This window comes from Miniopterus natalensis, chromosome 2 (genome assembly GCF_054644295.1).
Source record: "Miniopterus natalensis isolate mMinNat1 chromosome 2, mMinNat1.hap1, whole genome shotgun sequence".
Classification (NCBI taxonomy): domain Eukaryota; kingdom Metazoa; phylum Chordata; class Mammalia; order Chiroptera; family Miniopteridae; genus Miniopterus; species Miniopterus natalensis.
This window is the reverse complement of record NC_142082.1, coordinates 21,728,955-21,745,166: the sequence shown is the minus strand read 5'-3', so window position 1 is coordinate 21,745,166 and position 16,212 is coordinate 21,728,955. Positions and strand designations below refer to the sequence as shown.

General features: G+C 36.1%; 1 protein-coding gene across 1 annotated transcript; it reads left to right on the top strand.

Moving 5' to 3' along the window:
- Positions 1–219: 219 nt before the first annotated feature.
- On the top strand, positions 220–15,852 carry LOC107523950 (disintegrin and metalloproteinase domain-containing protein 18-like). Its single transcript, XM_016195646.2, has 6 exons — positions 220–274; positions 861–937; positions 10,049–10,104; positions 12,870–12,948; positions 13,323–13,399; positions 15,648–15,852. Exons 1-6 carry the CDS (start codon positions 220–222, stop codon positions 15,850–15,852), a joined length of 549 nt encoding a protein of 182 aa, XP_016051132.2.
- Positions 15,853–16,212: the final 360 nt, after the last annotated feature.

Sequence of the window (16,212 nt, the reverse complement as noted above, 5' to 3'; positions counted from 1 at the left end):
AACAAACCAGTTGTGCCAAAACGCTGAGGCCCCTGGCTCCCCAGACCTGTGGCAGCTGCCCAGCCAGTCAGGGTCCCGGGGGTGAGCCAGCTATGCAGAGAGGAGCCGCGGGCGCCCAGGGCCCGGCGCCCCGCCGCAGCTCCGCGCGTTCCCGCCCGCGAGCCTCAGAGCTGCCCAACGGCTGTTGGCCCTGGCTGTGCCCTGCGCTCCGGCCGGGCCATGCTCCTCCTCCTGGCGCTGCTCGCTGAGCTCGGAAGGCTGCATGCCCACATGGGTGAGACCACGGGAGCCTGGACTGCCTTCTCTTTCGCCTCTGAGCAGGGCTGGGCTTTTTCTGGAGACAAAGTTCCTGGAGCTCTGGGGTCCCCCGCTGCGCCCTGCCTGGGTCCCCCGCTGCGCCCTGCCTGGGTGCCCTGCTGTGCCTTGGCTGCCGGCCCCCCACCCCGGGCCGGCGGAGGTGACTGATGATGTTAGCCAGGGAGTGGGCGCTGCATCAAGGGTCCAGGGGCTCGGGAGCTGAGACTCAGCTTGTCCTCTTGGCTCACGCACCCTGTAGCCGCGGGCTTTAGGGGTGTGCGCACTGCTCTCAATTTACTCCTCCGAGTCCGGAGGGAAACAGCCCCAAAGGGTCCTGAGGAACAAGACGGGCCTGTGGAACTGCTGTGTCTCATTTCTGTTTGTTTGTATCTTAGCCGTTTTCAATGTCATGGTAGTGAAAGCTTTGGACCAAGAAGGAGCTAGGGCAAATGTTAATAAATGTGTTGACAATTTTAGACCCACCGTGGACTCAGGTAAGAACCCATGCTTCCCTGAGATGATTGTTGTCGCAAAACAACAAGAGACTCGTTTTCTTACTGCAGATTCTGAAGGAATATTTCTGCACGTCACAGTTCCACGGAAAATAAGGTCAAATGAGAGTGAAAGTACAGAGAAGCAGGTAAATTATTGGAAATATTTGTTTTACAATTTAGAATTTTAAGACTTTTAATTTACCTCTGAATACAAAGTCAGATTATACTGATTTCTATTAATTTGCAAAGCAAAATGTTTTCACTGTTTTGTTTTATTTTAGTATATTTTGACCCTCCCTTTATTACACCTCCATTGCTAACTCCTGTGCCCTTCCCTTCATCTCCTCATCTCTCTGACATACTTGTTCATAATTTTAAAAAAAATACTGGTAGAAAAAAAAAAATCAGTATGAAATAAGTATAACAGTGGTCCAGCAACAGAGAAATTGGTCTTGAGCAAACTTTAGACCTACAAAATTTTGAACCAGAAGCATCAGACTTAGAAGTATGGTCAAAGGAGGAAAAAAAGAAAAGAAAAAGAAAAATGTCACATTTTCCCTATTATGACAAAAAAGATTACAATAGCCCGGCTGGCATGGTTCAGCGGTTGAGCATCAACCTATGATCCAGGAGATAGAGGTTCGATTCTGAGTCGGGGCGCATGTCTGGGTTTCAGGCTCCATCCGCAGCCAGGGGCAAGCAGGAGGCATCCGATCAGTGACTTTCATTGATGTTTCTATCTTTCTTTCTCCCTTTCTCTTCCTCTCTCTGAAATCAATAGATATATATATATTTTTAAATTACAATGAAATAAATTAATTGGAAAACAAAGTTAAAAAATGCTTAGCTGCCATATAAAAAAGGAATTAAGTTGAAGGCATTTAGTTCTGAATATTTCAAGTTGGCACAGTTATGTTTTATGTTGCAAACCAGAAGTAATACTGCAGGGGTTTAGATTCCCATGTACTTAAATCGGTGTGGTCAATACATGGTAACTCTGAAAAAAAAAAAAAAAAATCATGTTAAAGGAACAATTTCTGAGATAAGAGTAAGTAAAAAATTAAGAATTTATTACCTCTATTTTTGTCACACTGTAATGGAACCTACCATGATTTTCTATTACTGAATAATAAAAATAAAGTGTATATAAAATTATAATTGAAAACAATAAACTTGCTTTTCTTCAGAGAGCTGTATTTTCATACACTAATCTCATTTAATTCTCAGATTAACCTTCTAAAGGAAAATATGGATATACATGTGATATAAATGATAAATATATATCATATACATGTATTTAATAAAGAGGATTAAAAATATTAAGGGCATCAAAGCTACAACATTCAGGACATGGAACCTAATTTTTAATTTATGATTCCAATTCCATTACAAGTACTACTTTCAGTTGAAAATTTGTTTATAGAAAAGGGTTTTTTTCTGATTTATAAGAATTTTTATACTGCCATTGCATGATCACTTTCAATGTTAAATTGTTTAATTCAAATTTCCTATCCCAAAGCCTACAGCAACTATGCAGGACATGAGATGCTTTTACTATGAAGTATTTAATACCTATTTATGTTTTTTTAATTGCCTTTATGCAATTCCAGAAGCCATTTTTCCTGTGATAGAATATGATGAATGTTCTTTAATTTCTTACAGTAGGTCTCCTTTTATCTGTCTTGTTCTCTTCCTTTAATTCCTGGTTTCCTTGTGTCTATTTTTATTATTAAACATACAAAGGATTCTTTTTCCATGGACTCCCAGTTTGTTATGATAACCACATATTCTACTAAAGCAATGGCTTTGATTTGGAGGTATTGCAGCACTTATGCAGGTGTCCAACCTTCTAAGGTTTATCTAAACATATTTGTGGAAGCTATAGGTGCTGGGGAAAAACTCCCCAGGAGTTGAGGAGAGCTGACCTCCTTTCAACGCCTTCCTACCAAAGGCCATGGGGGAATGCACCTGTATTTAACAAGTTAGGTTTATTAATCACTGCAGTGGGGGCGCAACACACACCATGGGAAACCATGGGGCATCTCAGTAAGAGTGTGTTAGAGAGCTTTAAAAGATTTCAGCCTCTGCTAGGGGATTTGGGAGAGGTTTGATGAAGCAGGCCTTTGCTCTGGTTTGGATGTAGCCAGGAAGTAGGGCTAATTTTATGATTGTATGTCTTAGTAAATCTTATCTAGAAAAAGGGAAGACTAGAAAAATTCTACATCTGTAATTGTTAAGAAGAAACAGCCACTCTTGTTAGTCCATTAGGGCATATTTGCTCTTTTCTTCTTACACAGAAAATGTTTACAGTTTATTTGTAGTCAGGCATGACTATAAAGTGGTTTTGTTTTTATCTTGATCCACACTTAACCTCACAGTGGCTGTGTGTGATGATGTCCTGTGAAAATGTTTATATCCGACAGCAGAACACCAAGGCTAGCTGGTAGTATCAAGCCAGCTTCCAATATCAGGGCTGCTTTTTTACTTCTCAGTCTTTGTACATTTCATATATATGTATATATATATATGTATATATGTATATATATATATATAATATGATAATATTTAATATATTATAATAATTATACATATATATTTCTCAACCTTTATATAAGTCAATTTATGTTAGGTCATAATAGGCATTAATCAAAGCTGCATTCTGAAGCAAGTATTGAAATTATAGATGACAGCAGAAGACAAGAGCGATATATATGTATATATTAAGGCTAAGTTGTGGAAAGGTTTAGGGAGAACCATCTAAACAAAATAACTATTTCAGCTGATTATTGACTTTATGTATACATTTTATATCTGTATACATTTAGAGTAGTGAAACAAGGAGGCCATTAGTCTGGGGTGGCTCTAGTGTCTTTAGTCACCTGCATAAGCAAAACCTAAGGCAGAATCAGTGCACTAGAATCTGAGAAAACACTCAAGAACAATTCATAAATAGCCAACTAGATTTTCTCAAATCTCAGAAAAATGAAACTCAAGAACACCTAATCATAAAGAGCCAAAAAAACCTAGATTTTCCCAAATAAAACAGCTAGTGAAAGCACAGGCAATTTTAAAAGTTGCTATGCTTCTATGTCTTTCCTATAAAAAGTTCTGCCCTAACCCCCGCCCACAGAGTGCCCCTAAGCATTTTGTTTTTGATGCTACCTGATCCAAATTGTTGTTTGCTCAAATAAATTCTTTGAAATTATTGTGCTTCAGTTTCTTTTTACAGTTCTGGTGTCAGAAACCTGAAAGCTGCATAGCCCAGCAACTCTTCAGAAGAAAGTCTAACAGGCAGAACTGACCATTCACAGAGTAAAGCCAGCGGCACCATTCAGCTCAGAAACTTGAGAGTGTGTCAGCTGGAGTCAAGACCTTCTTTCCTTACTTCTTCTGAATTATTGAACACTTATTGATATTCCTCTTTACATTCAATTTTCTTTTTCTATTTTTTTATCAACCTATAATCATTTCACCATGTGGATCTTTAGCTTATCAAGGATTACCTTCAAATAACATTGTACAGTGTCATATATGTAAAATTTTAAAATAATGTAATTTTTGTATTTTTCTATTCTTTGTGCTGTTATCATAGGTATAGTCTCCCCATGTTATAAACTCAAGAATACTTGTTAATATATTTCTTTTAAATTGTAAATTGTGTTTAGATTTAAAATGAATAAAATTATGAGTTATCCATGTATTCAATACTCCTGGTAATTTTCATTACTTTGTGTGATCACACTGTATGTGATATTGTATTTTCTTCTTCCTGAAGCGCATCTTTTAAAATTTTCTTTAGATTTGTTGTTTGATGAAAACTCTCAGCATTTGATTTTCTTTTTTTTCTTTCTCTCTCTTGCTTTAAAGATTCAGACGATTTATCTTGTTCCTGCATAGTTTCTGGTGAGAAGTCTCAGGACATCCTTATAACTCTGAAAATACTTATGCATTTTTTTTCTGACTGCTTGAATGATTTTTATTATTTTTTATTTCAACTTGATTCTGTGTATTGATTTAATTTGTAAAAGTGTATGTGTAGCCTGTGTATATATATCCTACATGGCAAGCCGATGTATGGTATCACATATTGGTGGTACCATGCAGTATTTGTCCATTCCCACCTAGCATAAGGCCCTTTAGGCGCATCCATATTGTTGCAAATGGCAACATTCCTTTCTTTTTTAATGCTGAACAATATTCAATTGTATACATATGCCACTTTTCTTTATTCTCTGTTGACAAACAGGTTTTTTCCATGTCTTGACTGTTGTGAATAATGCAGTGAATATAGAAGTAGAGATACCACTTGAGATAATGTTGCTTCCTTTGGATATATTCCAAGAAATATGATTGCCAGATTATATACTAGTTAATTTTTTAATTTTTTGAGAATCAGAATAAATGTACCAATTTCATTTCCACCAATGGTGCACAAGTGTACCCGTTTTTCAACATCACATGAGCATTTGTTACCTCTTGTCTTTTTTATGATGCTATCTCATAGTTGTTTTAATTTGTTGTTTAGGTATTGTTTTAATATCAGAAATTCTATTTATTCCTATTTCATAATTTCTATGTCTTTATAGATATTCGGTAGTTAATGAGAAATCATTATACTTTCCTTTAGTTGTTTATACACTGTTTCTTTAGCTCTTTGAAATTATTTAAAATACCTAATTTAAAGCAATTTTTTAGTAAATTCAACATCTAATCTTCCCCCAAAACAGTATTCACTGATGGCCTTTTTCCTGGACCATACTCTCTTAGTCTTTTTCACGTCTCGTAATTTGTTTACAACTGAGACTGGTCATTCCAAATAATATATTGTGGTAAACTCTGGAAATCAGATACTTCTTCCCCTCCAAATATTATTGCTATTTGTTTTAGTTATTTAGTTTGTGAGTTTTTTCACTGGTTCTCTAAAATCTGTATCCTTTATTGTGTGTAGCCACTGATGTCTTTATTCTATTATCTTATTGGAGGGTTAATGATCAGGTAGAGAATTCTTGAAATGCTTGGCCAGTAAGTCTCTCAGTCTTTGCTGAGACTCTCTGTTTACATTTTGTCATTCAGCCAGGAATTTAACAACTATGCTTATCATTTCAATTCCTGTTTGCACAGAGCCTCAAGAGTTGAGAGTTTAGGGTCTTTTCAGGTCTGTCCTATGCATGTGTACACCCTTGGGCATGCGCATAGTGTGTGAGGTCTTTTAGATACCCAGGAACTTGTCATAATTTCCCAAAGCTTCATGTGAACTTTTCATTATACAGCTTTTCCTTTTTAAAAATTTTTATTGAATTTATTGGGGTGACATTGGTCAATAAAATTATCTAGGTTTCAGGTGTGCAATTCATAATGCATCATCTGTGTATTGTTTTGTGTGTTCACCACCCCAAGTCAAGTCTCCTTCCATCAACATTTAATCCCCTTTTACCCTCTTCATCCCCCCAACCAAACCCCCCTTCCCTCTGCTAATCACCATACTGTTATCTGTGTCTATGAGTTGTTTTTTCCCCCATTGCTTAATCCCTTCACCTTTTCACCCAGCTCCCCAACTGCCTTCCCCTCTAACAGCTGTCAGTTTGTTTGCTATATCTGTGAGCCTGTTTCTATTTTGTTTGTTAGTTTATTTTGTTCATTAGATTCTACATATAAGTGAAATTATATGGTCCTTTTAAGTTTTTTGGTTGGTCTATTGTTTGCCCTACCGTTATTCACTGCATCAGGCAACTGTGAAAGTTAAAAAAAAAAAGTTCTGTAGTTTTCAGCAAATGCCTTTGGGAAAAAGATTTTGACATTAGGTGCAATTTAATTTATGTCAAATACAGGCAAGCTTGGAGTGGGTCTTCTAAGAACCACAAAGGTGAAATCTTGACACTTCTCTGGAAATGAGATTTTGAAAATGCTCCAGCCACGTTCTGATTTTGTCAGAGGTTTCTAGTCTGCTGGTATTCACTGCAAATGCTTTCTATTAGTTTTCAATTAATGAAAGAACAGACTAGGGCAAATTCAAATCTCCCAAATATTAATGTTTTTACTAAGATCAGCTATTTTTCTTGATTAAACACTCTCCAGAATATTGTAAGCCTTTAATTAATTTCTAGATATCTGAAGAGGTTGATTCTACCAGTTTTTTCAGTTCTCATGTTGGGTTTACGTAGAAGAGAATTTTGGGTGGTTGTTACTCTGATTTACACTGATGTCACTTCACTACATAAATTTTATGTAACATGCATTTATAATATTTTAATATAACATGGTTTTTAATTTCCCTTGTTGTTTCTCCATTGACCTATGGGAAATTTTGAAGTGTGTATATTTGGGCTTTTCTTAGATATCCTCTTGGTACTGATTTTTAATTGAATTTCACCATGTTCAGATAATGCATTTGACTCCAGTGTGTGTTTCTGTATATATTATGCAGTTGTTTTGTGTCATGTACTATAGATGTCCATTAGGATAATTTGTTTATATTCAAAACTCCTGTTTTCCACACCTTTTTTTCTTGTAGGGATTTTGTAGTTTCTGTCTGTTGTTAGAGCATCCTCCTGAGGGGCACATTCTGAGATTGGTTCTGCATTTTTTTAAGAGATATGTCATTATTATTATATTAAAGTAATACAGGATAAGTTTGGCAAACCTTTGTTATTTACTTTCAGACACTCATTGATTTTGTCTAGGAGTTTGTAAGAAAATTACAATAACAGATTTCTCTCAGGATCTGGAGAAACATCTGCCCTTTCAGAAACTCTATCTAAACTCATCTCTTCTACCGCCTTTATGATGTAAAATCTTTAGTCTCTTGGCAAAAGGGTAAAGAGGTTTGTGGCCTGAGGGCACTGGTGAAACCCACTAAACTGGGAAAGAGAAGAGGTAGAAAGGGAGAGTAAGGAATACTTGATAGGCCTGTTACTGGACAAAGGACTTGGCCCTGAGTCTGCCTAGGGCCAGACAGTAGGGTGTGTGGGTTCTTGACTTTGTGCAGAAAAGAGTTCACAACATGAGTCCGGGTGACATTGAGGGTATGCTTATTAAAGCTCGAGACAATGAAGCAAGGGGCTTAGCATAGAAGAAGCAACAGGAGAGTGTAGGCTGGACTGCTTTGGTCCTATAAAAATGTTAGAGGAAGAAATGAGCAGAGGCAGGGCTGTTTTAGCTCACTGGGAAGTCAGAAAAAAGAGGACCTTGGAGACAGGTTCAGGAGGTTAGTCCAGGACAAGCTGCTGCTTCCCATTGCTTCCCTAGTTGCAAGTCTCCTGGGGGCCCTTATTGTTTAGGAGATGCAGGTCTGTGGGGGGAAGAAGAAGGGAAAGGGAAAGGCGTTGGTGTGCTCCCCAGAGAGAGAGCACAGGCAGGGTCCTTTGTCTTGAGAGTTTTTCCTCTCCCTTGCAGGTGGGAATCTTAGAGGTCTCAGGGGAGGGTTTCAGCACAATATTCATCAGTTTTCCAGGTGTGCTTTTTCAAGGTCTTGTCTCTACTGATTGGTCAGTGCCAGGGCAAGGGATCATTTGTTATTGCAGCTGGTCCTGAAGTCACCCACCTGGTTTTGCTACTTTTCTAAGCCTGAGGCTGAAATACAACCGAGGCCTAGATATTATCTCTGGGAAGGTGATGTTCTGTATCTGGCTGTAAATTGCTTGGCCAGTTTGTTTAGCTACCTGTCTCAGTTTTCCCATTCTACTTGTCAAGGGATTTTCCTAGCTTCTTGCTATCCTGCCTCATGCCCAGTATTACACTTTCAGTTCTGGGTTATTAGGCATCTGGTCTCTGAGTCTGTGGGCTTCTTGTACTTCCTGGGTGTTTCTAGGCATAAGCAGCACTACCCTCTCACAGGCTCACAGGCTCCCTTCCCTTAAAATCAGATATCTTTCTTAAAATTGTTTCTTCTTGAAAAGAAATTGTGGATTTGCTAGCAGAGAGGTCTGTCTGCCTTTGTGGAGACAGTCCACTGACTCACTCTGTAAACATCCTCAGAGTCACTCCTATTCCTGGATGTCACCACATTAGGATGAGAACTGTTATAACTCAATCTGTGCTGTATTAAAGCTCTTATTCCTGGAACTGCAGCATTTCTCACTAGTATCCATTTCTCAGGTCCTTTTTCCCTCACAGTTTATATATGGAGAGGATTACGAAGTGGCTCCAGGTGTATTGGTAGTGTTATCAGTAGAAGTGGGGTATCCCTTTCCGCACTGAATGCTGAGGATGGTGTCCTTATATCTTGAGAAAAAGAATTTTCATCCTCACATGGGAGGATGAATGATTTTTATTTGGGTGGAATTACATCTCAGAGGTTCCAAAGTCCCATTTCCCTTAATCCAGTCCTGGAAGAAGTGCAGCTGGGGATTCATAGAGCTAGCAGCAAAGCCAGAGTTTCCATTCTATGTTGGAGCTGGGTCCAGTTTAGCATTAGGCTAGTTGCCGCCCATCAGTCTATTGTATGGGGTCTACATGGCTATGGGCCATGTGGGCAAATGCAAGAGAACCAAGAGTGACCAAGAGCACAAATCAAGAGAGCCAGGAGCCAAGAGAGTGAAACTCTTTGTTCAGGAGATTTAATATCTCAAATCTTCCTGAGCTTGCAGTGGCCACGCCTACTCTGGTCAATGACCTGTTCCCAGGTGTGACTGATAGGCAAGTACCTTCCCTATGTCACCCAGGCTTTACTGGTCATGAGTGTATTCTCTCCTTGTCCAGTCCCTTCCCCCAGTGATCTGTGGGGAATAGATTGGTGGCACTCCGAGGAGTGTTCAACTGCAGCTTTCTGGCAAAGCTGCAAAAATGACATACCTATAATATTTAGCTGTCCCTTTGCTCCTTTCTTGTTATTAATAATTAGGTTAACTGCAATGGTATCAATGGCATGTATGTATATGTGTATTTATAAATTTGTCTTTGTTTCATTGGATTTAGCACAGAATGTTAGCCTGCAGCCTTGTCTCATTCATCTTCACCAGAAAAATGTATATTTTTCAGAGAGAAATGATTAATCTATAGTATTAATAATGCTAAAATTATATATTTTCAAAATGTGACCTTCAGTTTTTTCCTTTCAAAAAGCCATCCCTACAGATTAAATTCATTACCCTAGTTGTGAATTTATTATTATAATAAATTCCTTCTATTTAGAATAATAAATTCTGCAGAATATGTTAATTTTTAAAATGAATTGAGTCTTTTTTTGACAGGGGTGAAAAAGTTTTACTTTGTATATTTTTCATTTACTAAATCATTTTTATTGATTTGCTTTATTTTAGGTGATTTATATCATTACAATTAATAATAAACCCTACACTCTGCATCTCACAGAACGGTAAGAAGATTTTTTTCTTAAAGCTTAGATTTTACTTTTAAAAAGTTTTTGTTACTATTTAAATATAATAATGAAGAAAAATGCAGGCTGTTTAATCAATCCATTTTTATTTTATTTTATTTTATTATTTTATTTTATTTTATTTTTTTAAAGTATTACAGATGTCCCTTTTTCTCCCCAATGACCCATTCCCCCCCGTTCCTTCCCCCTCCCCAGTCACTCTCCCCACCATTGTCTGTATCCTTGGGTTGTGCATATATGCATATAAATTCTTTGGTTACTCTCTCCCCCTCCATCCCCCCACCCCCCTCCATCCCTCTGACATTTAATGTAGGATTTATTAGGTCTTGAATCTTAGATGTATGAGATTGTTGCATTAAATTATTCAGCTTTTTATTTTCAAATTTAGAAATAAGCTATATATTTTTAAGTCTTTAATTGAATATAAAGCCACTGAACCCAAGAATTGTTACAAATAATAAGTATGTCTGATGGGAGCTCAAACATAGTTAACACATTGAGTGGTTATTGGTAGGAAATTCAACTAGTGGCATACATCTTATGAATGTATTATGTGTGTATTTATTTTGAACTTTATAAGGCATACTTTATATATCATAAAACTTGGTCAAGTGTATAAATAAATAATTTTAATAATTTTATGTAGTATTGCAACCATCAACCATAAATCATTTTTAGAACATTTCATTCCCCACGTAAGGTCTCTCATGCCATTTCACGTTTAATCCTAGTTCCCTACCACCACTCCAAGTAACAATTCATGTACTTTTTGTAAGTGTATTTTCTCAGCATTTCATATAAATGGACTCAAACAGCCTCTTCTCTACCTGCCTCTCTGAAAATATATATTTATAACAACTGCATTTTGTCCACCTGCATCTTTATAGTTGAATAAGTCTGGAGAAACGTATCTTTATTTAATTCATGACTCTTCTCATCTAATTTAGGACCATTAAACTCAGGTTAGTCTTTAATGTCTTTACAACGCCATTGAAATTGTCTGTTGATAAGACAATCAATGATCTTCATGTTTCTGAATGCCAGTTAATTTTTAGTCTTCATTTTTCTTGATCAATTGGCAACATATTGTATAACTGATTAGTGTTTCCTCCACAAAATAATTTCTTCATTTGACTTCCAGAATACCACAGACTTCTTGTTTAACTCTTACACCATTGTGCTTACACTTTCACAGTAACTATTTGTCTGTTTTTCAGATTATTTTTTATGTCTCCAATCTCAGAGAACTCCGTGGTGCTATTATTGAGGCTCGTTTTCTTCCTAGCTATATTCAATCACCTGGCCATTTCATCCAACCCTAGGGCTTCAAATACAATTTATGTATTGATTATTTCCAAACTTATATCTATACTTTATTCCTTTCCAGTGAATACCATATTCAATTATCTGACTACTTACTTGATAACCGAGTGCTGTGTGTGTGTGTGTGTGTGTGTGTGTGTGTGTGTATTAATATATCTTTATTGATTTCAGAGAGAGGAAAGGAGAGGGAGAGAGAGAGAGAGAAACATCAGTGATGAGAGAGTCATTGATCAGCTGCCTCCTGCACATCCCCCGACGGGATCAAGCCCAAAACCCGGGCATGTGCCCTGACCGGGAATCCAACCTCGATCGCCTGGATCCTAGGTTGACTCTTAACTGCTGAGCCACACCCAGCCAGGCCCAAGTGTTTAATAGAATTTTCATGCTTAACATATTTAAACTGTACTTCTGATCCACCCAAAATATCTCCTTTCCACAGTCATCTCAGTAAATGACAACTCTATTCTTCCAGTTTCTCAGGACAAAAACCTTAGAGTAACCCTTGACGTCTCCCCCACCCCTATATTCAATGGATTATTAAATCCCATGTGTTCTACCTTCAAAATATATTCAGAATTGGACCTACACCACTGCTACTATCTTGTTTCAAGCCACCAACACATCTTGCCTGGATGACTATAACAGCCTAACTGGTTTCTCTCTTTCTGCAAATGATTCTCAACACAGCATTCAGTCTGATTCTATTAAAATGTTGGTCTGATCTTTCATTTACTGCTCAAAATCTTCCAGTGGCTTCTCATCACATTGACACCATATCTATGACTATCTCTTGTCTTTCTTCCACATTTCACTCTAGGCATATTGCCCTTTAGCTGTTCTTTGTATACACAAAATATATTTATGCCTCGGGGTCTTTGTGTTTTCTCTTAACTCTGTCTAGAATAACATTTCTGTAAAATCCATGGGCTTGTTTTTCAAGTTTTTAATCATCTAATGCATCATTATATCTGTGAGCCTCCCATGCCATCCTATCTACATTTTGCAACAAAATTCCCTCATCCAGGCTTTATTTATCATCATCTAATATGCTGGAAGTATGTGTCCCTCACTATTATGAAGATCAGTGGTTTTGTCTTTTGTTTATTGCTATATCCCAGTGCCTAAAAGAGGATTTGTCAGACAGTAGGCACTCAGTAAATACTCTTGAATGAAGATGTACACAAGCACACACACAGATATCTGGTACAGATGATTCACACAGAGTTTATTTCAGTGTTAAGAAAGCCTGATACACCAGTTCTATAAATTTAAACTGTTATTCCACACTAAAATTATTCTAACTGCTGCATTTTATTATATGATTTTAATAAATTTCACATTTATTTTTTTAGTGTAATGTTTATATTCATATTAAATTCATTACTCAGCCATTTGTTGTTGTTGTTGATATTGTTTCTTAGCTCATTCTTATCCCGGAATTTTTTGGTTTATACATTTAATGAAACTGGATCTTTGCATACTGATTCTTCATATTTTAAGGTAAGACTCAGATGTCTTAGACATTTATTATTATATGTTTCTTTATTAAAATAGGAATATCATTACCATTGAGATATATTTGTTCTATGTTTGCAGTTTAATATATTTTATTCTGTATAATTATGACATGTTATGTGGTTGATTGTTGTACATAGAAATAAGATGAAATGCTGAGGTAATATTCATGGGCACTTAGGTGGTTCAAAGGAGAGCTGTCAAAAACTTTTTTCCCTTGAAAATATGTATTAATTAATCTGTATAAGACACAATCTTATTTTAAACTATTTTAACATTTTGAAGCATCTATAATATTTGACAATACATATTTTATTCATAAAGAATTTATTTATTTGCCTTTCTATACTGTTTTTCAGATGCATTGCCATTACCAAGGTTATGTTGCAGATTTTCCAAATTCAGTTGCAACACTCAGCATATGTTCTGGTCTCAGGTAATAACATCTTAGAGAATATTTACACATGGAAAACTTAGGATATACTTCAAAATGACACTTAGTGGCTAGCACACACAATTCTGGGAAGGTTTAAGGGGAATCCAAATCTGAAAGTTTTCTTTATGATGACCTTAATGTTTTTTATGTTAGTATTAGTAGCTGAACCTTAGTGCTTATTCAAATGAAATCACTCCAGGGAAACCTGACTGTGGGTATTTTCAAGATACTGTGCATAAAAGGATAGTGTCAGTAAAGGAAAGTTTAGAACATTTCCCTAAACATTATAGCTGAGTTATCTGTCAGTTACCTTAAAGAGTTATGGAAAATGACATTAATTCGTTATTCAAACAGGCACATATTGTATGCTCACACTTAAAGTATACTCAACATCAGACATAAAACAACTAATTAAAAAGGTACTTCATAGGACTTGATAGACATTTCTCCAAAGGGGATATACAGATAGCCAACAGGCATATGGGAAGGTGCTCAACATTGCTAATCATCAGGGAAATGCAAATCAAAATCATAATGAGATATCACTTCACAACTGTCAGAATGGCTGTCATCAAAAAATCGACAAATATCAAGTACTGGTGAAGATGCTGAGAAAAGGGAACCCTTGCACACTGTTGGTGGGATTATAAATTGGTGCATCCACTATGGGAAACAATATGGACATACCTCAAAAAATTAAACATTTATTCTCAAAAATATATGCACCCATATGTTCATTGCAGCATTATTCAAGGTGGCCAAGACATGGAAACAACGGAAGTGGCCTTTGATAGGTGATTGGATAAAGAAGTCGTGGTACATATATACAATGGAATACTACTCAGCCATAAGAAAAGATGAAATACTGCCACTTGTGACAACATGGATATCATGAGAATGGATATCATGAACAACATGAGAATATCATTCTAAGTGAAATAGACAGAAAAAGTCAAGAACCATATGATTTTGCTCACATGTGGGACATAAAACTGAAAGCAACAAATAAACAAGAAAATAAACAATAACTCATAGAGATAATACTATGTTGGTTACAATAAGGAAGTGTCAGGTAGTAAAGGGTAAAGGTGGTCAAATATATGGTGACAGAACAAGATTTGACTTTGGGTGGTGGGTACACAATGAAATACAGATCATGTATCAGAAAACTGTACACTTGAATCCTATATAATCTTATCAACCAATGTCACCACAATAAATTTAATTTGAAAAATTAAACATAGAGCTACCATATAACCCAGAAATTTCACTTATGGATATTTATCCATAGGAAACAAAAACACCAACTTGAAAAGACGCATGCCCCCCTATGTTGACTTCATTAATTACAATAGCCAAAATATGCAAGCACCCTAAGTGTCCATCAATAGGTGAATGGATAAAGAAGATGTGATACATATACAATGGAATACTACTCATCAATAAAAAAGAATGAAATCTTTCCATTTGTGATAACATGGGTGGACCTAGAGGGTATTATGCTAAGTGAATAAGTCAGACAGAGAAACACAAATACCACATGACTTCATTTAAATTTGGAATCTAAAAAAACCCAAAGCAAATGACTACACAAAGCAAAACAAACAAACCCATAGATATGGAGAACAAGCTGATAGTTGCCAAAGGAAGGAGAGATAGGGGTATAGGTGAAAAAAATTCCCTCAGGTAAAGGGCAGAGAAAAGTGATTTTCATCGTTAATGATGACAAGAGGAAGGTGGTAAGTTTATCAGAGGAGGATGAGTCCAGAGCAGATAAGACACTCTCTAACGTTTGGTTTTTGCTTGCCTGATTTAAAAATTTACTCAACTCAGAAAATTGGCATTCTCTGAACGTGGTTTTCATTTATATCAGTCTCTTTAGATATCCACTCTATATTCCTGCTTTCTCTTATCCTAACCTCTGCAAGAACAGGAATTTTATTCTTGAAAATTTCAACAAATATCTTGTTTCTCAGCTAATACTTGGCCTTAAGTTATACATTTTGAATGAATGTGATTACTGTTCAGAAAATACAAAATACTTTACAATTTATTTAGTTACTGAATATGTGAAGGAAAACTAAGGCAGATGTGGTAACAGTTATTAATGGAAGACAAAAAAATAGGGGAAAAATGTGTTTAAAACATGTTCCTTACTAGGGTTCATCATTTCTTATAATATTTTAGATTATAGCTTTGGATGGGATCATTTGTAAGATTTTGATGTCATTGCTTTTTAAATATTCAGGGGATTCCTTCAGTTTGAAAATATCAGCTATGGAATTGAACCATTGGAATCATCAGCAAGATTTAAGCACATAATTTATCAAGTAAAAAATGACAATACAGATATATCAGTGTTAGCAGAAAATTACAGCAATATTTGGCAGAAAGATCAGACCTATAAAGGTTATTCAAGTTCACAGGTAACTGCAATAATTCTGATGCTATGACATACCATGAAATTACTTCTGTAGAATTTTTTCTAATTGTGAAAAGGAACTGCTTAACAGTTGAGTAGGAATATTAAATCTGGTATCTTTTTTCTATGTGCTTAAATAAAACATCCATATTCTACCTAAAATATATGAAAGATTATACAACAAGGTTATTGTTTTATGATATATTATGTAACATTTCTTATTCTTTTATTTAAATTAAAATGCATATTATTAAATAAAATTTAGGAATACAGGAAGAATAGAGTCACTGTTAATTATAGCTAACAGCTACCATTGTTATACTGGTAAAAATACTTTTAATGTTTTGTTACATAACTTTAAATACTACTAAAACATATAATTATAAAATAG